Source organism: Pleurodeles waltl, chromosome 9 (genome assembly GCF_031143425.1).
Source record: "Pleurodeles waltl isolate 20211129_DDA chromosome 9, aPleWal1.hap1.20221129, whole genome shotgun sequence".
NCBI lineage: Eukaryota > Metazoa > Chordata > Amphibia > Caudata > Salamandridae > Pleurodeles > Pleurodeles waltl.
This window is the reverse complement of record NC_090448.1, coordinates 302,942,667-302,967,207: the sequence shown is the minus strand read 5'-3', so window position 1 is coordinate 302,967,207 and position 24,541 is coordinate 302,942,667. Positions and strand designations below refer to the sequence as shown.

Below are 24,541 nucleotides of genomic sequence, written 5' to 3'. Positions count from 1 at the left end.
AGGGACGTTATAGTTAGGTTCACATTTTAAACATACAAAAACATAGAAATTCACCTGTTATAGTTATTTATCTAAGGTAACTCTAACTTGCGCCCCCGCCATGCACAGTTTTTTTTTTCTTTAAAATTTTTACTGCAAATATTGCATTGATAAGATCAATGATGTTATCTAAGATGTCATGAGTACCTTAATTTGTGGAGTAATTAGAAGGACATGGCGAGGGCATAAGTTAAAGTTTCCTTAGGGCATGAGTTATAGTTACTTTAGATAACTTGAACTATAATAAGTGAATTTCTATGGTTTTGTACGTTTAAAATGTGAGCCTAACTGTAATCTTTGTGTTTTTTCAGTGAATTTATATGGTTTATTAAATTCTGTTTCCTAACTAGAATATCCCTGTAAACGTTGTTTCTTTTTTCAATGAATTTCTATGTGTTTTATTTTGTGTGTGTGTGTCTGTCAACAAGTGCATGTGTATTTTGTATTTTCACCAAGGTTTGCAACTCCTTTGTGATGTTAAACGGGGCGAGGGGGAATGTCAGGGGGGACATAACAGAGCCCCGACTCCACAATCATGGAAAAGAGTTTTGAACCATTTTAAACTTGTAAGTGTCTCCCTCAGACACTCATTGGTGATCCTCACGGGTTCAGAGTAACTCTACCCAGACCCCTTTTATTATTTACAGCCCCTATTTCCATCCCCCCAGGACTGCGCACCGGCTGATAAGATGCGGTTGCAATTTTTTCCACAGCTTGCGGACAGTCAATCACATTGCTTCCTTGTGGCTCACTGAGCTGTGACGCTTCACAACAGATCCACGTTCCTATATATACACAAATGTAAATTTCCTTAAATTTCTCAAATTACAAAACTGATTTACACCAAATAACAAACAGAGCTCTTTCTGGACCAAGAGCTAACTTTCTGTCAAATTTGGTGTAATTCCGTCCAGTAGTTTTGGCGCTATCGCTGTTCAAAATCTCTATGGAAATATAAAATGGGGAAAACGTGCTTCCAGGAGTCCTTTTCTGGGCCCCAGTCCCAGCCAAACTCCTCCACCACCAGTCAGCTCATATCTGGAGAGAGCTACCCCCTGTCTGCTAGGAAAGCTGGCTTCCAGCCCTGTGGTGCCTGTCACGGGCAAATATCGGTGACAAACTCACAGCTTGTTTGCCTCTGGTGCTACAATGCTTTTGAAGCCCTGCATAAGACTACTGCGCCGTACACCCCAAGGCATTAAGGGAGCAGTGCCTCAAACTCCTTGCCGTTAAATGTGTGACTCTGCAACGGTCTCAGTTCCGGTTGAGAGGAAGGTCCTAAGATCGGTCACAGAGCCATTGGTCTTTGTCAAAGCATTCGGGTCAGTCCCACAAGATGAAAGAGTAAGAAGTTGAAGAGGTCTTTGACTTCACCTTGTCCATCAAAGTCTTCTGATGAGGCGAGGGGGCGTTGTCATTCAAGGCCTGGATCCTTGGTTGATCCTGCATCTGGGTCGATCCTGCATCTGGGTCGACTCCGTGCCTCCCTGAGTTTCCAGAAAACTGAGTGACCCTCACCCAACTCTGCAAACATTATGAGCCCATGTACCTCATATTTGGGCAGACTGTACCTGTGGTGTGCCTTTGGGCCCTCTGGAGCCCCTACTGGTTCCCCACCAGCTGGTCTGACCCCAGCACCGTTCAGGCCCCTTGGTTTTATGGATGGATCCGGATCTGCCCCAGTTGTACTATCTCAACCTTCCCCCGACACTGGTCCTGATGTAGATGCTCCTGGCGCCACCTGCAGCTCTGTCACAATTCTCATCCCCGACTGCGACACGGAGCCAGAGGGGCGTTGTCGGACTATGGAGCCATACCCTCCAGATGGAAGCCTGAGCCCTAGTCCAATAGGCCAGGACTTGGGGAAGACTGGGAGGAGCAGCTAGACCCTGAAGAAAACCAGCCTCTAAACCCTAACATGGAGTGGTGTGAGGAAATGGCAGACACCAGTGGACAGGACAACTCCCTAAATACTGGCACGGTCTCTCCTACTGTGGCTACGAAGGAGGGAGCCTCTCTTACTATAGTGGTGAGAAGGACAGACTAGGTCCTGGACCTTAGTCTGCCCTCCATGGCAGTCAAGACTAATGTCTTGACAGAGGTCCTGCAGTTGGGAATATCTCCCTCGGAACCACTTCTCCCATGTAATAAAGTCCTAACGGCCATCCTGCTTGGGACCTGGTCCAAGCCTTGCACAGGGGCTCCTGTGAACGGGGCAATTGCCCTCTGCCATCACCCCTACCCCAGGGGACCCCAGCTTACTCACCGAGCACACTATACTGGGGAGCTTGGTGGCCAAGCCTCCACTTCCCAAGGGAATCCTGGTGCATTTCTACAACCCCACTGGATAGGGAATTGAAGAGGCTGGACACCTTAGACAAGAAAATGTTTACTTCCACCAGTCTGGCACTGCAGTCAGTGAATTTATGTACTGTGGGATTTGGTTGCTCAGGTGCTACCCATGGTCAGAGGAGGTGGTCCGTGATGTACTTGTCCGAGCTACGGCAGGCCAACTTAACGATCAGTTGTCATTGAATACAACTCGCTAGGCAGAACGGTTTCTTCGTCGGTGGCTTTAGAGCACCACGCCTGGCTCAGAACGACTGGCTTTTAGGGCATGTTCAAGACTCTCTTATGGGAATGCCTTTTGATGGCTTCTATCTCTTTGGAGACAAGGCAGACTCAACACTGGAGAGAATAGCAGAGCTACAGCCAAATTTTTGGGCTTTTCCCTGGCCCACTGCCAACCCCAGTCTCCCTTTCGCTCGTATCATAGCCATGAAAGGGGCTTTTAGACACATCTTCATCAGTATGGTCCCCAAGCACACATGCTTCCCTGTCTGTACATGCCTGAGGACATGGTATCCCCACACCCTATGGGTCGGGCAGCCAGAAGTCATGCCAGTCCACCACTGCCTGGCAGCCGCAGCCTCCAAACCGCTTTATTTCACTCAACAACCATCATGGGCACAGTGGGAGGCAGGACACACCATCACCTGCAGCACTGGAGGTCCATAACTTCTGACTGCTGGGTTCTTCAGATTGTCCAAAAGGGCCACTCCCTCCCTCTCATGCCAAGCCCTCCACCCATGCCAACCACTTGTGGCGGGCTGACTAAGGTCCATCTCTCATTGCTCTGCTAGGAAGTGGTGACTCTTTAGGCCAAGGGAGTCTTAGAGAGGGTGGTGCCGCCATAAATAGGTCATGGTTGTTATTCCTGCTACTTTCTGGTCCCAAAAAAGGCCGGAAACCTGTGCCCTCTAAATTTGTTACTCAAAAAGGAGAAATTAAAATACTCAGTGGCTGATGTGCTGTTTTCCCTGGACTATAGAGACTGGATAGTAGCGTTGGACCTGCAGAACGTGTACTTCACATCCCTGTCCTGCCCACAGAGGTTACCTGCGGTTCACGGTGGGCCGCAAGCATTTTCAGCTTACCGTGCTCCCTTTTGGCCCCCTCAGATGTTCACTAAGGTGATGGCAGTGGTTGCAGCTCATCAGGGGTGCCAGTCTTCCCCCCTGTCTAGACGACTCCAGACTACGGCCAACCTCCTGCACTCGCTGGGGTTCACTATTAACCTGCTGAAGTCACACCTGACTCCTTCAAAGGCGTTCGCTTTCATCTGCGCAAACCGGCACACAGTGCAGTTTTATACTTATTCTCGCAAATGGCGAGTCCAGGATATTCATGCTATGATAAAGATATTTCAGCCTCTACCTGGCTTTTCTGAAATTGACTCGGACATTGCCTCATTGCATCTTGCGTGTGACACATGCCCTATGGAATATGCAGGCTCTGCAGCGGGACCTGAAGGCCCAGTGGGCGCAGCATCAGGGACGTCTCTCCAGAAAGGTCCAGATCACTGAGGGAACTGCAGAAGATCTGCGGTGGTGGTGAACAAACCCTGATTGGGTCAGCGCACATCCCTCTCCCTTCCCCAGACAGAAACATCACTCCTGAAATGGAGCAGCCTTTTGGGAGGGGTGAAGACTAAAGGCCTCTGGTCTTTGGCAGAATCCAGACTCCATCAACCTACTGGAGCTCTGGGTGTTCTGGTTGGCTTCGAATGCTTTCCTACTCTCCATCAGTGGCACTCTGTGCAGGTGTTCAAGGAGAACACTGCCATCATTTGGTACTTCAGCAAACAGGGTGTAGTGGGTCATGGAGATCAGGCTTCCTGTGCGCCTTTGCACCCATACCACTCCTGCCCAGAGTTCTCAAGAAGATCAGGAATGATGGGGCTCAAGTCATCGTTGTGGCTCCGGACTGGGCTTTGTATCCTGAGCTGTTGAACATGGCTATCGGTCCTCCATTCAGGTGCCTCTTTGGGAGGTTCTCCTGTCGCTGCAGCAGTGGAAAGTTCTCCACACAAACCTTTCAACGCTCTGCCTTCATGCATGGAGCTTGAGTGGTGACAGTTGGCAGCATTTGACGAGCCAGCCCCACCAAGACTCCCTTCCCCACACCCAAAGTCTGCAGTGTTCCTCTACGAAGACGGTACACGCCAGCCACTGGGGAAAGTTTATGGCATGGTAGGCAGAAAAGCAAGTCGACCCTCTTTTTGCTCCCTGCTCTCGGGCCTTCCTTTTATTCTTTTTTCTTGTCCAGCAGGACTCTGCTTTGGGCACCTTAAATTGCTATCTTTCTGTAATCTCTGCCTTTCTGTAGTTGACAGATCAACAATCCCTGTTCAAATTCAGTGTTGTAAACAGGTTTTTGAAAGGTCTCCAATGTATGTTTACACCTTTATCATGCCTCAGGTGGACCTCAATCTTGGGCTCACACTTCTGATATTTGCTACCTTTGAGCCGCTATACAACGTTCCTCTCAGGCTCCAGTTCTTCATGGGGCATGTCAGAACCAAGAAGGGGAAGGCTATGCAGAAACAGACCGTCTCCCCTTGGGCCGTGCTCTGCATTAAAATCTAAAACGTACTGGCCAAGGCTGTGACCACTGCGTTAGCACGCAGAGACCTGGTCATCTGCCAGGCAGCAACGTGGGATTCTCTGCACACGTTTACTAAGCACTACTGCCTGGACAGTCAGGTCGGTCGGGATAGGCACTTTGCCCATTCGGTCCCATAAGATTTTTTAGTGTGAAACTGTTTCGCAGACCCACCTCAGGGGATGTATTGCTTGGGTGACTACTCTAATATAAGGAATCTGCTGCCTGAAGTCTCTATCAGATGAGCAAGTTACTTACCTTCAGTAACACTGTATCTGGTAGAGACTCTGTGTAGCTGCAGACTCCTTACTGACTCACCCATCCTCCTTGCTCTGTGATCCGATTTCTAGGGACACGTTTTTTTCCACTTTCAGTCCCTAGTTTTCCACACCATTCATCAGTGTTCTTCATGGCTCTGCGTTCTGATATTGAAAGTCACAAAAAGAATCTGATGTTAGCGGGCTGGGGGCGCACCTATATAGACACCGTACGCGTCACTTCTGGCACGGATGATGCTGTGCAGAGCCAATCAATGCCACCTACTGGCACACAAGGGTACTGCTCATGAAAAAATGTCTGTATCCAGTCTGACGCCTGGGGATAATTCTAAGTTGGGGCATCTGCAGCTTGATATTCTCTACCAGATAACACGTTACTAAATGTAAGTAACGTGATCTTCTTAATTATACTAAATGTTAAAAGTACCAAGTTTCCTGATTTTTCTTTTCGAACCTTTCCTTTAAAAATAGAAATGAAAAGCTAAACAGACTGAAAGGAAGCTCTAAGTAGTCACGCCAACATTTCTCAGTTCTGTGTTGAACATTTACTCAGAGAGACATCCAGGTTATCAGCCAGTCTCCTTTAGGAGACCAACTGGCAGTTGATTTGATTTATTGCTAAGATGTGGTTCCTTGTGTTGTGCCACTGATCATTTGGAGATTTGAGGGTCCCTCTTGAGCAAAAAGACAAGGCCAACCCTTGTATTAATTTTCCTAGGAACCATTCTAATAACCTGGAGTATCTTGGACTAATCAGCAACCTCACTGCAATCGTAGTTTGAATCGTAGTTTGCTGTCAAGGGCCTTTTTACACACTAATTCACTGTTCCTTCAATAGAGGGATAGGTTTTTGGCTTGTATAAAATAGGAGACTGACCTTCCATATTGAGGCACATGGTTTCAGAGATTGGAGGTCACTTTTGACAACTTTTGCGATACTCCGAATCAGATTTCTGACCTGGCTTATTGCCTCAGCTTGTGGATGTTCAAGTTGCACCAAGCCATCACTAAAGGTTTAAGACTCTGCTGACTGATTAAAATCTGTTCTACAGCTTCACGTGTTTCCTGTTGAGATGCTGCAATACAAGTCTAGAATCTCAGCGGGTTACAAATTGTCCAGCTTTCCCTGAAACAGGCCAGTAAATGAAAGTAAGTGCAGCAGGCTCTTAGTGAGAGTAGCAGCAACTTTCGATTCAAAATCCATTCAGCCCTTTTCTGGGTCTTCTGCAACCCATTATGCAAGTGCTTCCTTCAACGTCTGATAAACATCAGAAGTAATCTAAAGAAAGATAATACAGTGTTGAATTGCCAAATCATCATTCCCTGCAGAAAGACCTCATCCAGGGTCACTCATTGATGTGGTCAGTGGCATTGTGTGTGTTCATTGTGACACAGAATCATTTACATGCGAGACAACAGCAGGACTGGATCTCGGATCGTAGTGGTAATGAAAACAAACGTCCAGTCCCTTGTTATTGAAAATGTAATGACAGACCTTACTCTACGTTGGTAGACTAGAAGTGCACTTTGTAAACCCTAACTGAGGGATGCTGTCTTGCCTACCAGCATGTGCCGAAGAGGCAGTTAGCCACACGGTTAGCATTTTCAACTTTTTAACTCGTAGAACATTTTCATTGTTGTCCATATAAAGAACTCAAACCTATATTCTTCAATCACTCAAACATAACAATGAGAATTAAGCAGTAACGTCGACAGCTGTTGAACACTAATCATTGTTTCCATAGAATCACACGAAAATATAGGGACGGGTACTTGCAGAGTTCCACTAGAGCTGTAGAGCACTGTGACACAGTGCCAACTTCTTTGCCTCAAGTTATGAGATTTCTTTGAAGGTGAAATAAAAAGGCAAATCTTTAAGATCCCAACCTTTATTGCATGAGTAATTTCCACTTTTGAGCTATTTTTTAAGCATTTATTGTAGAGTTTATCAATAATAAGGTATGCATACTGAATGACACTTGTCCCTTGGTACTTAATTAGAGCAGTGGATATAGTTTAACTTGTCTGTTTGGTCGTCCTCACATTTTAAGAAAGTATTGTAACAAACTAAATTGAAACAATTTTTCTCCGTGTTCATATGAAACAAAATCACATGCTAGTTTCGATGGAATAACATAAATCTATTTCTTTGTTTTAGGTCTCAGAAGTTGGGAAGACCGCTTTACCACCTTGGCTACACTGGGAACTAGAAAGTAGCACCCTGTTGGGTCTTCCTCTCGATGCAGACAAGGGAATCTATTATATCGCAGCAACTGCAATGCAGCAATTATCCAATGGAAGTTTCATACCACAGGCAACTGATGTTTTTTCTGTTGAAGTTCATCCTGAGGATCACGGTGAACCCCAGTCCATGAGAACATCCACACAAGACACAAATGAGTTGACATCATATGCATGTGGTATAGATGAGCCAGAGACTATCCTGACTGTAATTTTGGATGCAGACTTGACAAAAATGACACCAAAGCAGAGGTTTGAACTTTTAAATCGAATGAAAAAGTTCTCAGAAGTTGAACTAAATTACATGAAACTGGTACCAGTTGTAAATAATAGACTCTTTGACATGTCTGCTTTTATGGCTGGACCAGGTAATGCTAAGAAAGTTGTGGAAAATGGAGCCTTGCTATCGTGGAAACTTGGCTGTTCTTTGGACCAGAACAGTGTTCCTAACATTCAGACTGTTGAATTGCCAGCTAAAAAAGGAACCATGTCTGCACAATTAGGGGTCCCTGTTGTTGGGTGGCATATTGCTAATAAAAAGTCACAGCCCAGCAAGAGAATACGAAGACAAGTCAATACAACACCTACACCTGTAACTGCTATTGGACCACCCACAACTGCTATCCAGGAACCTCCAACAAGAATTGTTCCAACACCTACATCGCCATCCATTGCAGCTCCTACAGAAACCACTGTTCCTCCTGTAAGAGATCCCGTGCCATTGCCTGTGAAGCCAACAGTCACAATTAGAAGTAGAATTGTAGTTCAGACACCAACACCTGGGCCACTCCAGCCAACTAGGGTTATGGATGCAACAACTACTGTGCCTGGTCAGATTCGCCCAACAGTAACCAGACCTGGCTATGTAGAGCCTACTGCAGTAGCAACACCACCCACAACTAAGAGACCCAGAGTGACGACTCAAAAGCCAGCCACGCCTCCAACAACTGAGTCCTCAACAACTACAACGAGAAAGCCTACCAAGAAAGCAAGAACCACAAAACCCAAACCTCATACTACTACCAAAGCACCAACTACCAAAATGGAAACCACCACAACACAAGGCCGTGTGCGTACTAGCACAAGTGGAACTATCCAGATGTTGGAACCAAACAATCCCCCAATACTCAAAAACCATATTGATCGTGTTGACACTTGGGTGGGTACTTATTTTGAAGTAAAAATTCCCTCAGACACCTTCTATGATTATGAAGATGGTACTACAGATAAGCTTAGACTAACACTAAAGATGAAGGACCAGCAGTTACTTGCAGAAAACTCATGGGTCCAGTTCAATAGTACCAGCCAGCTTATGTATGGCATGCCTCATGCCAGTCTTGGAAGAAAACATGAGTATTTTATGCATGCTTCTGACAAAGGGGGTAAAACCGCTGTAGATGCTTTTGAGATTCATGTTCATAACAACACAAATGCTGACAAAGCTGCTGTAAAATTTAAAGCTAAATTTGAGGGAGATTACAATTCAGTGATTAACGACATAAACAAAAAAATCTTATTAGTCAAAAAATTAGCCATGGCATTTGGAGATCGAAACAGCACTAGCATTACATTGAAGGCTATTACAAATGGATCTATTGTCGTGGAGTGGACAAATAATACTCTTCCTTTAGAGCCATGTCCAAAGGAACAGATTAAAGCCATGAGTCGAAAGATTGCTGATGATCATGGCTATCCACTCCCTCTTTTCACAAATGCCATGGTCCCAGAATTCAAACCGTCAAACATCTCTGTGATAGGCACAGGCAGCTGTAAAAATGTTCAGTTTATTCCAGTGGGAAGAGATGGAAGGATACCCTCTGCTGCGCCCCCAATATTACATTCAGATAGGGATCCACAGAAAAGCAGTGAAGATGATGTGTACCTGCACACTGTTATTCCTGCAGTAGTTGTGGCTGCTATCTTGCTTATTGCTGGAATTATTGCTATGATTTGTTATCGTAAGAAGCGAAAGGGCAAGCTAACTATTGAGGATCAGGCAACTTTCATCAAGAAAGGTGTACCTATAATATTCGCAGATGAACTAGATGACTCAAAACCCCCTCCTTCTTCAAGCATGCCATTGATCCTACAGGAAGAAAAGGCTCCCCTTCCTCCACCTGAATATCCAAATCAGAATATGCCAGAGACTACCCCTTTGAACCAAGACACCCTTGGAGAGTATACACCACTGAGGGATGAGGACCCTAATGCTCCTCCGTATCAGCCTCCCCCACCTTTCACAGCACCCATGGAAGGAAAAGGCTCTCGCCCTAAGAACATGACCCCTTACAGGTCACCACCTCCGTATGTGCCACCTTAATGACTCAAAAAACTTTTCAAGGGGTGGGTGGGTGGGTTGGCTGGCTGTCCACGTTCCACACCAGTGTTGTCTGTATGAATTGATAGCTGCGAATCATTGCCAAGAAGTCAGGACGCGGATGTTTCTAGCAAAAAGTCAAAAATCTGTCAAAACAAGAACACTTCAACACCATCCCTTGCCCCCAAAATATACTTGATGGAATTTTTGGCACAGAGATTGCTAACAGCTTTGATTTCTTATTTGATCGTAAAAATTGTCCTTGCTTCGACTGCAGGATTGTACAAACTTATCAAGCAAAGAGGACGGATTTGCAGACAGCACTGGGGGGTGGCCTTTTGAATCTCTGCTGTTTGCCTTTAACACTAACTGTACTGTTTTTTCTATTCACGTGTGTCTAGATACATGACGTAACATTAAAAAGGTAGCCTAAAAATTTAAATTAAAAAAAGACAACGAATTTCAATGTTAAGTTTTTACATTTAATCTGCTCTATACCTAAACGTGTATGTGTTAGGTATTTCAGAGAAATGGGATGTTGTGGGGGGAGGGGGGAGGAGGGGGTGATCCAGAAATTTGATGAATGGCGGGAAAAATGCTTTGCTAAAAATATGCATCACCGGTGTTTCAAACCCAGGTAGATAAATATGGGATTGTGGAAAGAAGTCTTATAGGTGCGTGGGAAAATAATCTCGAGTCATTCAATATCTTGACTTTGGTGTTCATGTGTAAAGTAGCTTTTACTGAAGTGCAGGGATTGCTCAGGACTATTTACAGTTCATTCTGGCCTTGTAACTGTCAGCACGATTAGAGGAGGAATGGTTGCCAGTTTTGAGACTCCTTTTGAAGAGGAAAAATTATCTTGAGTACTACTTTCTGCATTGATTGTGTTTCGGTGACACAGCATGCAATGGCAATTCTACTATGAAGTGTACACTATTGCGGGTGAATCCATTTAAGAGAGTACACTTGACTGCGACAAGGTCTGTGCCCTGTATACAAACCATCATTTAAAGACCATATGTTAACAGGAAATTGGGGCCACTAATGACCGGCCCTGGAAAGGCAAAATGTAATGAAGTATTTTTGAAACACTTTTTGGGGAACTATTTTTGGTAAAGGTGCAATATTTTTGTGGTATTACGACGTTCTTTCACTGTTAAAAAACAAACAAAAAATAAACAAACAAAAAAACTGCAGTTTATTTTAACAATCCCAATCGTAAATCGAAGACACTTTTCCTTAGCTATTCAGAGATTTGTCTTTGTGTGCATGCACACACTTGTGGATATATCTAGTAGTGACAAACATGAAAATACACACAAAACATTGTCAGAAGTAGTTGAGCAAAGCAAGCAAATCGGCCCTGATTTTTTTACTAACGTTTTGATACAACCTTTGATTGTTTTATTAAAAAAAAGAAAAAAATTTAAGTGCTTGCAGCAGTTTGTACAAGGTTTAGCTTTTCAGGTTTCAGCGAATGGAGTTTATATTTTTTCTGCTCTTTCATTTTTTGTTTAAATTTTAAGGTTCCGTTTTAAGTTCTTGCCTTTTGAAAAACAGTAAAACAGATTCTTAACATATTTATCATATAATTTTGGCTTTATAAAAACGTATTGTTTCCATTTTGGACTAAACATTTTAAGCATGATTTTGCCTTAGTGTGTGAGAGCGGATTTGTTTTTGGTGCATTATTAGGAAAGAAAGAATATAACTCTTGCAATAATTTTTTCCACCCTGGATGTTGTGGTGACTAGACAGGCAGACTGCGCGCAAAGCTGATTCTTTTAAGCCATATGACTGTTTTTTCAAAGTGTATGAAAGCTAATATGGCCCCCAAGTAAGCTGGAAGCATTGTTATAAAATGTTAGGGCGCTTGTTTTATACCAGGGTGCTGTTTCCCATCTACCCTTTTAGGGGTTGATTGTTCTTTATGTTGGTTCCTAATCACATCAACATGCCCATCTGCCTTTTTGATCATATGTGTTTCGGATTGCGGCTTTTGTTGTGCCTTGAGATGCAAGCCCAGAGCTATATTATATTTTAGTGTTTCAGCTTTGCACAGAAGTTGTCTCAGCTTGGTCCAAGATGCATTGGATCACCTTTTTAGCTGTCAATTAAAGTTAGCCTAGTCATAGGGAGAGATTGCTGGGCTATAGATATAGATACATAATGATTTTGCTGATTGCCCTATCCACTAAATAGCTGAAGGGACGTTGATTAACTCTGTTATAATAGGGAAGCACATCTATAGGACAGAGTGGGTATGGACTGTGTGACGGTGTGGAAATACAAATAATTTGCCATCTATATTTTCTTTACCTAAAGCGTCTAAAGTACATTCCGTTCAATTTGGTTGTTTTAAGTAGAGTTTCTTGTTTCTCATTGGTTATTGCTCACTCAGTCTTCTAATTTGAAGCAATTTCCCATGAGGTACACTGCATCGTAAACATTTCTTCAGCATTGGCATAGCACTGTTGCTATTGGCACTGTTCAACATCGTACGTACAGTTGCTGACTACGGAACATATAAGTCACCACTGAAGCCAGTTTTGTAAGGTTTATTTTCCCACACCTTTATAGACCGGAGATTTAAAGATAGAGTTTTTTTTCAATACTCTGGACATTCCTCGATTTTAGATATTTGTGTCAGATTTTGAGTTAACTTGATATCTTACTAAATCTCCCGAAGTCTTCAGACTAACTGTTTGGCAGGTGCCGGAAACAAAAGTCAGCCTGTGACCCTAACAAGAACTGCCTCCAGTGTCACAGAAGGCCTTCTCATGCAACCTTGAGTCCACATATGCACTCAAAAAACATTAGGGTACCTGGATGAAAAGCTGTCCCTGGCATCTCTCAAATGGTAGCTAGGACGCACCAACCTTGGCTCGGGTCCACTAATGTTAATTGTCCTTTATCTTGATACTCCCACCTTACGATAAGGTGGCCTTTCTTGAGATACTTAACTTCTCAGAGCCTAAGTCTGCCTGGATGCATCTATGCAGATGGGGCTGAACAGAGCTGATGCAGTGCCCCATTTCATGGGTACAGGTGTAGTCATCTAACCCAATACCTGAATGCATACATCTAGTTTCTCTAGAGATGTTTAGGCCCAGCTGTTGAAAATGTCCTTTTGACTGGCAGCAGCTACCGTGTTGCCCCTACAGAGACAGGAAATCCAGTCTAGGAAAGCAGCTCCAAATCTCCTTATCCTCAACCCTGACTCAGTAATGCTTCTCTGAGAACTTTAACTTTTCATACTTCAGTAGCTGGTCCAGTGACAGTTGGTGTCCTTTCTTGGAAAGATATACCTATGAACAGAGGAATTGATCTATCAGTTAATCTATTTGGGAGACAGAAAGCAGAGGCAGGCTGATTGAACAAGCTACAGTCTGTAAAACACGCATGGGACCTCTTCAAGGGAAGATGCTTTGCAGAAATAGACCAGTTTATAACAATGCACTTAAGCAGAGCCTGAGCTATTACTCCATAGAGCACCCTGGTACTTGGATTTTGGAAATCAATGTCTCAGGAGGGGACTTTCATACTCCAATTTCTGTTAATTTGTGTACTTCAGTCATTCAGAAAATACGGCTTCACAAGGCCCAGGGGTTCTTGATTGCTGTAGCCAGCTTGAGACAACCATGGTGCACTAAACTCCAGTTGAGCTGCAATCCTCCCTTTCAGTAATGCATGATTTGTTGACTTGTAAGCTAAGAGTGTGTGTCTGTGTCTGTCTCAACCTTTTACTAGGTTAGCCTCCTCTGGTGAAGTACAAGGGATGTCTTTGCCTCCCCAGAGACAGTAATGTCACATAGCCCTGGGTTACTGCTGAAGAAAAAAATATTGCAATAGTTAAGGGATACCTAGATTCGATCTTGCCATACATGTTCTCGTCTGGTCAGAGATCTCTGTTCAAAATTCTATTGGTGTCAAGCTTGGTCAGTTACTTTGTTAAAAATGTTTCCAAGTCTTTTCAGGGTATCCCAGTCTGAACCCATTTCGGTTCTCACTTTCCATATTGTTTTCCCATTTGGTCACATGTACAGTTGCTTGCCAGATGCTTTCCTTGTAGCAGTTTTGCTAGCTACAGTGGTGGGACAGCTACATGGCCTCTTGGCTTCTTTACCATTGCAGTCTAACTCACGGATAAGATAGCATTGGTGGTTCAGCCCTCTCTTCCCACTTATGGTCGTGTTTGAATTCCACCTGTGCCAACTGATCTCTACCATCCACCTTAGCCTTATAAAAGGCAAGAGAAGCTGCACTGGCTTAACCTAAAAATGTCTAGCTTGTGTAGTCATTGCCTAATTACAGTGCTTATTTTCATTACCTTTGAAGACTCCTTTGTGGGGTGGAGGTAAGCAGGTTAGTTGACTCTCCTTTTAAGGTGTTCCAGTTTAGTCCATCGGTCAGGCAGCAACATAACACTATACTAGCATGATTGGGCACGTGCACTTTTGAAGAGCATTGCTTGAAAGCTTTGCGATTAGAGTTCTAGAAGATGATTCTCTTCCCTCTTTATTAAGTTATGCTTTGAGAGTGGCTGTTAAAAATGAATTTGCCTGAGTGAGTATCCATTAGAAATTCAAGTTTATAACCTTCATTAACATTTTCTCATTCATATGACAACTCCTGCATAATCTTTATGGCTTTTCTGCCTGCTTTCTGAAGATGGTATTGTTTATTCCATGCGTTGTTTGTTTCTTGGCTTTGCCCTCTGCGTTTTTAGCCCCTGTGGGCGCTTGGTTTAAATAGGAGTGGAACTGTGGTCGCCAGCTCCTCTGGCAGTGTCTGTATTCCGCAAACCTAATTTCTAGTTAAGAGTCACCAACCACTGCACGAACGACGCTGAACAGTGTTTACCTGACGTCAGTGACATTTACAATACTGTCTGGTCCCAGGGAGAAAGTTACGTAGGCAATCTGCGGGAGCTATTAGGTCTACTTTAAAGAGCCTTACAGAAAGAAAGTAGTTTTTAAAATCTTTTCTATACTGCTGTGTAGGAGTCACTCTTCACAGCTAGTGTGTAGCAAAAAATATATAAAAGATGATCTTACAAGAAAAAAGCCCTAATTCAAACCTCTTTAATTCAAAGTGAAATATTGTTAACAATTAGGTGCTAAAACAGGCTTAGAGTATGAAAGTAAAGGCCTTAGGTATCCTGTTAGCGAATGTAAGTAACTGCTCTACTATTTTCAAACCTTTAAGGTTGAAACTTAACTGCAGTTGAAATGTACAGGGAAGCATTTTTTTGCTTTCTAGGTGCTGTCGAAATGTCATTTTTAAATATTTCCAAATATCTGAAATAAAAAAAGGTATAAGCAATATTCTAAAACTACATTTTGAATTTTCCCTGTCGTTTACCAAATGAGCTTTTGCAGAAAATAAAGGCATTAGGGTGATGCATAATTACTAAAGTAGTAGCCATCCATTCCCACAGTTTCCTTCTGCTGTATTGATGCGATTATGGTTTTTGATATGTGAATTAGTAGGATTAAGTTTTGAATATCGCTCCGAGCAAGTATGAAGTCATTCAAAAGCTTGGACTTTTCGGAGTTTGAAAGGCCTTACAAACAAGTTTCGTTGTCCAGGCAACTGGAATTACTGCGTACTGGCCATGCGTAAAATGTGTCTAGGCCGAGCCTTCTTGTCACCATAGAAACTGGAGTCGAAGGGGCAGCAAATTGAATAATAATGCTAGTCTTCCCCATTTTGAGCACCAGAGCTGTTTGTTTATGTCATTATACACTGTTGAGGGAAAATCTTGTATTAAACGTGTTCACCAACCATTGATGTCTTTTTTATTTTTATTTCCTTATATATGATTCATTTAAATATGTTTTTTCTACATGATGTATAGAAACATATCATCTAAATAAACCAGTGAACTTTACTACAATCTCCTGACGTGAGAGCTGCATCTCTCTTGCACAGCGCTGAAACATTGACTCGCTTGATTTTAAGTGTTGATAAAGTTCAGACTTATCCGACAGGCAAAAAACAGCATTTGTTTGAAACTGGTTTAAGGGCTTGAGTATTTGATCCATGTCAGAGTTATCGACCTCTACTCATAATCTATGAAACTGTGAAATATTTTCTGAAAGATGGCAGGTGTGCCCAGCATTTACCAGTGCATGATTCGTTTACCTCTAGCCTGCGTATAGGTTAGAAGTAAAACTTTATTCAATTACACTAGTTTGCATAGTGAACCCTGACCTCTAGCTCTATACTTTTTCAGTTGTGAGTTTGTATTGTATTCCATATTGCTTCATATTGTCCTTTAATTCAGTTGATGCAGTTACTTTTTATTTAATTTATATTTAATTTATATGTAGTATGACAGTAAACAAATATATATTATTCAAATGCTTTGAATCATAATCCGTGGATCCAGTTATATTTTTTTTCCTACCTTGAGATGTGCCCTATTTTCATCTGGGACTAAACTGCTATTTGGCAGTTTTCAGAGGGGAAAAAAACTATTAATTGCTCTCTGTTATGAAGTATGACCTTTCCTTAATAGTTCTGTGGTGTGTCCCAGTAGGATTCTGTTCAAAAGCCGAATGTTTTTCGTTTTCATTTTAGTATTTTCTAATTTCTTCAGCTCAGTATGTTAGTTCATCATGGAAGAACATTATTGTGAATATGGTAGTCAAAACTCCTTAATTGCATTTCCAGATTTGGAAAAGATATACTTACTGGGTACCCTTTTTCCTTAAGGGATGAGACAAAAGGAAAGCTTCAAACCAGTAAGAACATTAAAGAAAAGGAAGCGTTTATTTTTAACAACGCTGTGGAGATCACCCCTTAATCACAAAGAATTTTATGGTGTAGTTCATTACAATTTTGTATTAATATATAACAAGCGGAAATCCCATTTAAAAAACAAAAAGGCGGCAAGGAAACAAAAAACAAACAATCACACTGAAATTATGATCGTTCTCCATTATTACTTTCTCTACCAGTGAACGAAATGGTAATGCTGTAATGATTCTAGCTGTTCTTAGTGGCTGGTTTCACTACTCTCGTCCAGCCTAATTCCTGAGGCCTCTTTGGGAGTTTTTGCCTACTTTAAGTCATTTGCTTTTGGGGGAGCCATGCAAAACATGCCGCCCTGTGTACTAATCACTGGACAGTTGGAATTCATGGATCATGGAAATAAGGTTATCTTGGAGGATAGTGAAAAAAAGATATCCTCGAACTGTTCTGAAATGCTGCAGCAGGCCTCAGATCATAGTGGTTCCAGATATTGATACATTGAGAAAAATTGTTCTGGTCTGCACTCTGTTGTGTTCATTTCTGGCATACATCTGTTATTCCAGAAAACATTTTCTTTAGTGGAGTTGACTTATAGTATGCAAAATGTGACCTGTGCAAGTGGTTAGGCAGATATTTTCTGATTGACACAACTATGATTCTCAAATTAAAAACTCTAACAGCTCCTTTTGTCAGTATTCTCTTTCCGGATTGTAAGCAGAATATTTGCTTTTAGAATGTCCCTCCGGAGCCAAAGTGGATACAATGTATTTTCCAGCAATGCACCAAGTTGCCAGTAAGTGGTGTTGTATCACTCCACGCTGACTGCATATTGTCCCAGAAGTGACAAAGTGGAGTTGCATCTGTGTTCCTCCCTTGCACATTGTGGAAGGTCAGTTCCTTTTATTTCTGCGCCTTTTGGCTCAAATCTGGACCTCCACTCACAACTGTTTTTCGACTAATCAAAAAAACTCTTCACGCTTCTAGGTAGCAATATCTCTACCAAAAACTATAGAATTCGAGCAATGGTGTGACTGCAAGAAGAAGATGTCTGTCACGGACCCACACAAGGTGTGCCCTTGGTGATGGGCTCCAGCCAAGACTCCTAAGCCCTGTGGCCAGTGCACCTAAAGGCGTTTTGAGCCCAGGAGACATTGCCAAGCATAAGAGGTACTCGTAGTCCTAACAGAGGCCCTGCTCCATGTCATGGTTAGAATCACAAGGCTGTTCCTGCCACTGACTGCTCCACATCCCTCTGAAGATCTAAGTCAAATTCCAAACACAAGCAAAAAAAAAAAAAAAAAAATGCAAAGTAGAACTCTGGCTCATCGCACCACTCTGATTCCAAAGAGAAGGTGGTAGGACGGCAAGATTTGAGTATCACTCCCTCGGGGTCACCAGGCACAAAACCAGCTTCAGGTGGTCTGCCCATCATAGAGTTCCTGGGCTTTTGTTGACCCCACAGCAAGCCAGGGCCTCAGGTGATCCATTCTGCCAATCCATTGTTTGTTTCCCGCTTTTTCTTGGGCATCTTTGGCCTCTTGGAACTGAAGGAGCCCACTCCTACTGTTGTGTTACCATCAACAGACTTTCCCCCAAAGGAGTTTGTCTCTGAAGCATGCATCACATGGCCCATATCAAATCCGATACAGGCTTCAAACCCAGGCTCAAGATTCACACTGGTTCTTGTCACCCCGACATACTCTACTGGCGCTGATTGACTACCTAGTACCGAAACCCATGTCCGACCTTGACAACAGCCTGAGCTCAACTGGTGATGTGTTATGAAATTATAACCTGATGTTTTGCAGCCACATGGTAACCTGGTGTCACTACCGCAACACAACATTGAGATGAGTATTCTATTATTGGTTTTGACTCTTTCTTTGTGCCATAACAGGATGCACCCCAGGATACCGATGGCAGTGAGATGGATGGCTTGCTTCCTATTTATTATACAATGATGATACCTTATATCTTGAATTACAGAGTGGCAATGGGCGTGGTATCACTCCTGGAACAGAGATTTGCTTGTCACATGGCTCACCAATGGAAGAAAGTGCATCATTGGCAGTGGTAGTTTAGAGGGCAGCTGAGATACTAGATGTGTAACTGCCCTCAGTTGAAACAAAGACACATGTTTTGAGGTTCTTGCCATCGGCCACCAGCGCCCATCTCACATTTACTGATGCCCTGAAGTAGGCATTGATGGCTGGCCGCCTATTAGAGGCCTGCGCCTGATGATCCATATTTTCTCACCAAGCTCACCACTGAGCAAAGTCTCAGTGGACAGGTTTGGACAACTAAGGTGAATCCTAACTCATTTCCAGTCAGTGCCGGAGGGGGTTGATTCTTTTTGCAAGCAGATGTACCAGGCTGGCTGAAGAAAACAGCAGTCCATAAATGCAGTTGGTCTGTTAGGCTGCCATACACATGTCTTATGGGACGTGACCAGCAAGATCTTGCCAACGATCAGGGAAGACGCTAGGACCTCCTTGGCTCAATCTATCCATGATTGGCAGGATGCAGCGCAAAATATAATCAGTGCAGGATTAGACACCACTGATTGCATTAGGAGAGCAATTGGTACCAGTATTGTGCTCCACAGATACCCTAGGTTCAGGTGGAACTTTTTTTTTGATGGGCATGCTCCTTTATGGGTTAAAATATAGTAGGGCTGCAGTCCATGCATTGGAACTGTTGACTCCTTCAAAGTACTTCTGCTTTGGATCTACAGCAGGTGGAGTTAACCTGTAGGCAAAGACAACCTTAGCAGCCAGTGATGCAGCCGATATCCCATATCCCAGTCTCTTTGGAGCTGTGGACATAGCACAGCAGACTTCACATTGGCCAGTAAGGCATCTGTCATCTCAGTCCTCTTCCTCTGCAAGAGCAGCTCCATAGCCACTGTAAGTTAGGCCTCAGTAGCTCACAACTAATGAGTGGGAGGCAGATTGAGTATTTCCTACCAGTTTAAGGATCCATCAAGTACAATTTTACCAATTGTCCAAAAAGACTATGCCCTCCCTTTCATTTCCTTCACACCCCACTTTGGTCCCACACAAGAACACATTTTGGAGGTGCTTTGGTTTATCCTACTGCAGAAGATACACCTCCCACTCTAGAAGGGTGCCACCAAATGGGTATTGGATTCAGAAAGACACAGCTTTGTAATTATGCTACTTCCTGATCCTAAGAAAAGAGAGGCACCTGGGCCTATTCTGGACCTTTGACTCCCAAATGCAGAACAGCAAATTAAAAATCCTCAAGTTGGCTCTGAGCCTATCTGCCTTGAACCCTGGAGACGGGAAGGTGTCCTTAAATTTGCAAGTTATGCTTTTTAAAAAAAAAATATCAATCCATCCTGCAGTCTGCCAGGCGCTGGAATTGAAGATAGCCTATGAAAACTTTCAGATTACCATGCTCCTGTCAGCCTCAACTCTGTTCCTTGGGTGTTCACAAAAATACCTACACCTCCATGCTTGGAGATTGATCAGTGACTTTTTTTTTTTTTTGCTGTCAGAGGTAGTAGATGTCATCCATGCTGCCAGATGCCCTTCCACGGAGTAAATCTATGCTTGGTGCTAGGACAATTTTTTAATTTTTATATTTTATTTATTTATTTATTTATTTTATTCCTGGTGTGGTGCTTCGGATAACAGCCACCGCCCCTTCCAGGTAAAACTATCCAGCGTCCTTTTGCTTGTTTTGTCTTCAGCCCAGCAAGGTCCTACAGTAGGCACTAGGAAAGATTATTCAATTGGCCTGTTTGTGTTTGTGTTTTTTATTTGCTGGACCAAGCTTCCTTATTTGAATCGGCAATTGAGATGCAATTTATTTATGGTGGATGTTCCCTTACAAACTGTTTAAGCCCCAACGTGCCTTATGTGGTCTCTGCATTACTTACGTGTTCAGCGTAAAAACTGTCTGAATCATTCCATTACATCTGTTTGTGGTGTGATTAGAATACAGGCAATTTCAGTGCAAACACAAACACCACCACCATCTCAAAGTAATTGGTGCAGAGAACGGGGGGGGGGAGCCTATTTTGCCCAAGGTTGACTACATTCTGCGTTGGGCAGTCAGTTGCTATGGTGGCATAATTTGCTTCCCATGATCCTCGAAAGGGAAGAACTGCCATCGACTGAACCCCAAAAGCGCTCCGAGATTTTATATTGATTTTACCAAGTTTCATCCAGTGGAGTTGAGCTTTGTGTGGTTTTCGGGAGCAAAGAAAGGGAAGGCTGTGCAGAAGAGAACCCAGTCAAAATGGGTAGTTCTCTGAATCAAAGTCTCCGATGGACTGGTCAAGAAATAGGGTCTGGCAGCCCATTACAATTTTCTACCAGGCTGTGATGTGGGCACTGGTACATACAGAAGTACTATTGCCTTGACCTTCGGGGCCAGCAAGAAGGACGTTTTGTAAGCTGTGTCCTATTGACTTTTTGGTTTGAGTCAACTCCACAGAAGAAAAAGCTACTTATCTTTGGTAATACTCTCCGCCTCCTATTGCACAGAGCAGCCTTGCTTTGACATAATAAAATCCCAAGTTAAATGTCAGTGAGCTAGCTGAACTTTGTGTGTGTCTTTAAAAAAAAAAAAAAAAAAATCCGTGTGAAAGCAGGGAAAGGGAAAAGAGTGGAACTGATTTGCCTCCGGCTGGATCTAATTTGAGGTAGTATGGTGGGCAAAATAACAATGGAGTGTGATGTGCCCTGAGTAATTACCAATAGATATAATTAATTTAGGCATCCCACCATCACATTTTTTTATTTACTGTAGTACAACGTCCTGGGTGGGGAGGGTGTGCCAGACATGGGTTCTGAGCTCACTGTGCCACTTTTCTCATCGCAGTGGCAGTTGCAACTTGGTAGTTATAGTTAGGACCTCGTTTCCATTAGAAAAGCAGTTTTTGTTGTTTTACTAATAACTTTGAAGCCATGTGACAAATCTTCATGAAACTTTCCAGAAAGAAAGTCTCATCCACCTCACCTCCTTCTGTTAAGTTTTGGGGTGATCTGAGAAAAAGGGGGGGTCCAAAAAATGTTTCCCCCATCCATAGGAAAACTTAACAATACCGCAAATATGGATGAATGGAATTTTCCACAAGTAGCTAGATGTTGGTGCAGAAAACATGCTTTGTGAGAGGCTGGCCCCAATCTTAAGCAAAATTTGCAGCCATCATATTAGGACTTGGTCGAATCTGCTCCAGAGGTCAAAATTAAAAATATATTTTTTTGTTTTTGGGATCTGGGGTTCCACCCCAACACTGAGCACGGCCCACGTGGAGAATCTCAGTGGATCAACAGCACTACAAATATCAATATATAATATCTCCTGGTGGCAGTCGTCACTATGTAGTTAGTTAGGACCTAGTGTCTATAGAAAAAGTGTGTTTTTACTTGCCTTTATCTTTGGCACCGGTTGATGAATAATCACAAAGTTTCCCAAAAGATTTGCAGCTCATGTCTACTGCTGTTTGGCAAGTTTTGGAGTGATCCAACAAGTGGGAGGTGAGGAAAGGGGAGCTGGAGGGAGGGGCGGCGGGGGTTCCCAAAATGTGTTTTCCCCTAATGTTAATTCCCATCTGGTTTTTGAACAGATCTACACCCTGACCAGCTGGACGGAACTACACCAAGTTTGGCAGAAAGCAGAAAGTGCTCTTTTTTTATTATTGTAAATCTGTTCAGTAGTTTTTGAGATATCAAAGAAAATTTAAATTTGTATATATAGGGATGAAAAGGCTCTGTGAACTCTCCCGATCTCGTGCTGAGATCTGATTGCCTGTTAATACTTCAACACGGAAATGTTGTTGGCCATGTTGGAACTTGGCATCAGCCAAGTTTCTGAGGAAAAAAGAAAGAAAAGGGGGCAGGGTAAGGACACGCTTACCCTTTAGCTCTGGTAATGAGGCAAAAAAGCCCTTTTTAAAATACATTTCGCAACAGGCTCGCATATTAGCAGCAAACATATTTTTATTTTTTATTAATTAGAGTGGTCTCCTGCTCCTTGATTTTGTAAAGCCTCTGACAGCGGTAGGTCCTGGAGGCATATAAAAATAAAGGAGGGGCGCATTTGTGCACCCCTCCTGGGCTCAACAACCTCCCCAGGGCTTTGGGGGGGGGGGGGGGGGGGGGGAAACCATCGCTTCTGTGCGACAAAATATTTTAATTCTAGTAAGGGGGGGGGGGGGGGGGTTTGGAGAGCCCCAGGGACCACAGCCTCACAGGGGTAAATAATTATATGCGGGGGAGGCTGTGCACTACTTGGGCCCTGGTGACTGCCACCTCCCCTGTGGAAATTGTGTCAAAAATAATGGGGGGCTGCGCAGCACCCTGGGTACCACCGTCTCCCCAGGGCTAAATCTTTTCATTATAGTAGGAGGGGTCCTGCCATGTCACTGGGGCTAGCAATCATTTGTAGGGGGGGGCTGGACATACCCACCCCCCCTGCAGCTACAACCCTGGGAACTCCCATCTCCCTAGGACACTTGTAACAAAATAAAGGGGTGGCATTTCCCGTTGCATCTCTGGGTCCCTCACGGTCCCACCAGGGCCCACAACTCCCCCAGGCTGAATTAAGAATAAAGGGGGTACGTTCAGGACCACCACCTCCCTGGGGCTGTTTAAATGTTGGAGGAGAGCTGTGCGGGGCCCTTTTATGGAACCAATAATGGCCCTAGGGACTGCAACTCCCCCATCCCCCAGGCCGGCTTCTGCTATGTCCCGGGGTGTCCAACCCAGAGGAGATGATTGCTTTTACAGGCAGCTAACTGCATGTTTAGCAGCTCCCTGTCTACATTGCTGGCTCCCGCGTGAGGCGGGGAGCCAGCTGGGTCTGCAGTGGTTTTCAGGCTCCCCAACGCTGCTGACTGGGTGCCCTGGAGAACATCCAGATGATATGACGTGACCCCCCCCCCCCCCCCCCCACACCCCTCCCAAACACACAAAAAAAAAGTTTTGAGGCGGGCCCTGGGGGATGGGGTCCCTGGGGCCCCTCCCTCAATAAGATCAAATCTATGCAGGGCCAGCTTTAGCACTGGTGGCACCCTGTGCAACAGTGTTTCCTGGTACCCCCCAATGACCACTTCTGCAGCGTATTCCCTCACTACCATCCTTTAACCTTTGCCTCTCAAGTCTCCATCTCTCTCTCAGATGCATTTAAATATTTTTATAGCGCCACTCATACCAGTGTAGGATGTCAGAGCACTTGACATCACACACAGAGACAATCAATCATAGGTGTGTAAATCAGTGTATTGGACACGTTGCATAGGACAGGACTCAATATTTAAAACGTAACACCATAGTTGGGAGTTCTCTTTAATATTAATAATTGATTTCTACTCAAAAGACTTCTCAGTGGTCTAGAGCCTCAATTTGAGGTGGGTTTTTGTAAGTAGTGTGCAATTTGTTTTAATCCTAATGAACCGCTCAAAATTAATTGACTGTTAAATATATCAGCCCTCTTAATATGGGTTAGCGTATGTTTCTTGTATGTATTTTGGTGCGTATTTTTGTGCCAATGGGGGAGCAAAAAAATTAATTGGTATCACCCATACTGCTGACATGGTAGTACTCTGTGGAACTATGTTTGACACACATTTCACTATTACTCCCCTGTTGTGAGCTAAGGCTATATCTGTTGCTTATGTAATGGAGACCATCAGTTGAATAAGTAGGAACAAGAGCTTCAGCTCCCTCACCTAAAATAAGAATAGCATGAGGAGCAAGGAGAAGGGACAACCACTCAGGTTTCCTCTCTACTCTCACACACACCTCTGTGCATCTAATCAAGTTATCGATGTTTAAATTGCTGATTCTTTGTGAATTGGCTTCACAGATGATGTACTAGCTCTTGAGATGTTTTTATCTCACTTGTATGTATAAATTACTATGTGTATAGGCCACTTTTAAACACGAAGCTACAAATGTTTCCACTTGTGTAGTAATCGCCATAGACA

General features: G+C 43.5%; 1 protein-coding gene across 4 annotated transcripts in view; it reads left to right on the top strand.

Annotated features, from left to right (window-relative positions):
* The window catches only part of DAG1 (dystroglycan 1), a 136,925-nt gene extending 121,314 nt beyond the window's left edge, over positions 1-15,611 (top strand). For all 4 annotated transcript variants that reach the window (XM_069206777.1, XM_069206775.1, XM_069206776.1 and 1 more), the window contains one exon: positions 7,420-15,611. In XM_069206777.1, the coding sequence (XP_069062878.1) occupies positions 7,420-9,822 (2,403 nt within the window). In that variant the 3' untranslated portion in view covers positions 9,823-15,611. The remainder of the gene's footprint in view (positions 1-7,419) is intronic.
* The last annotated feature ends 8,930 nt before the right edge of the window (positions 15,612-24,541 follow it).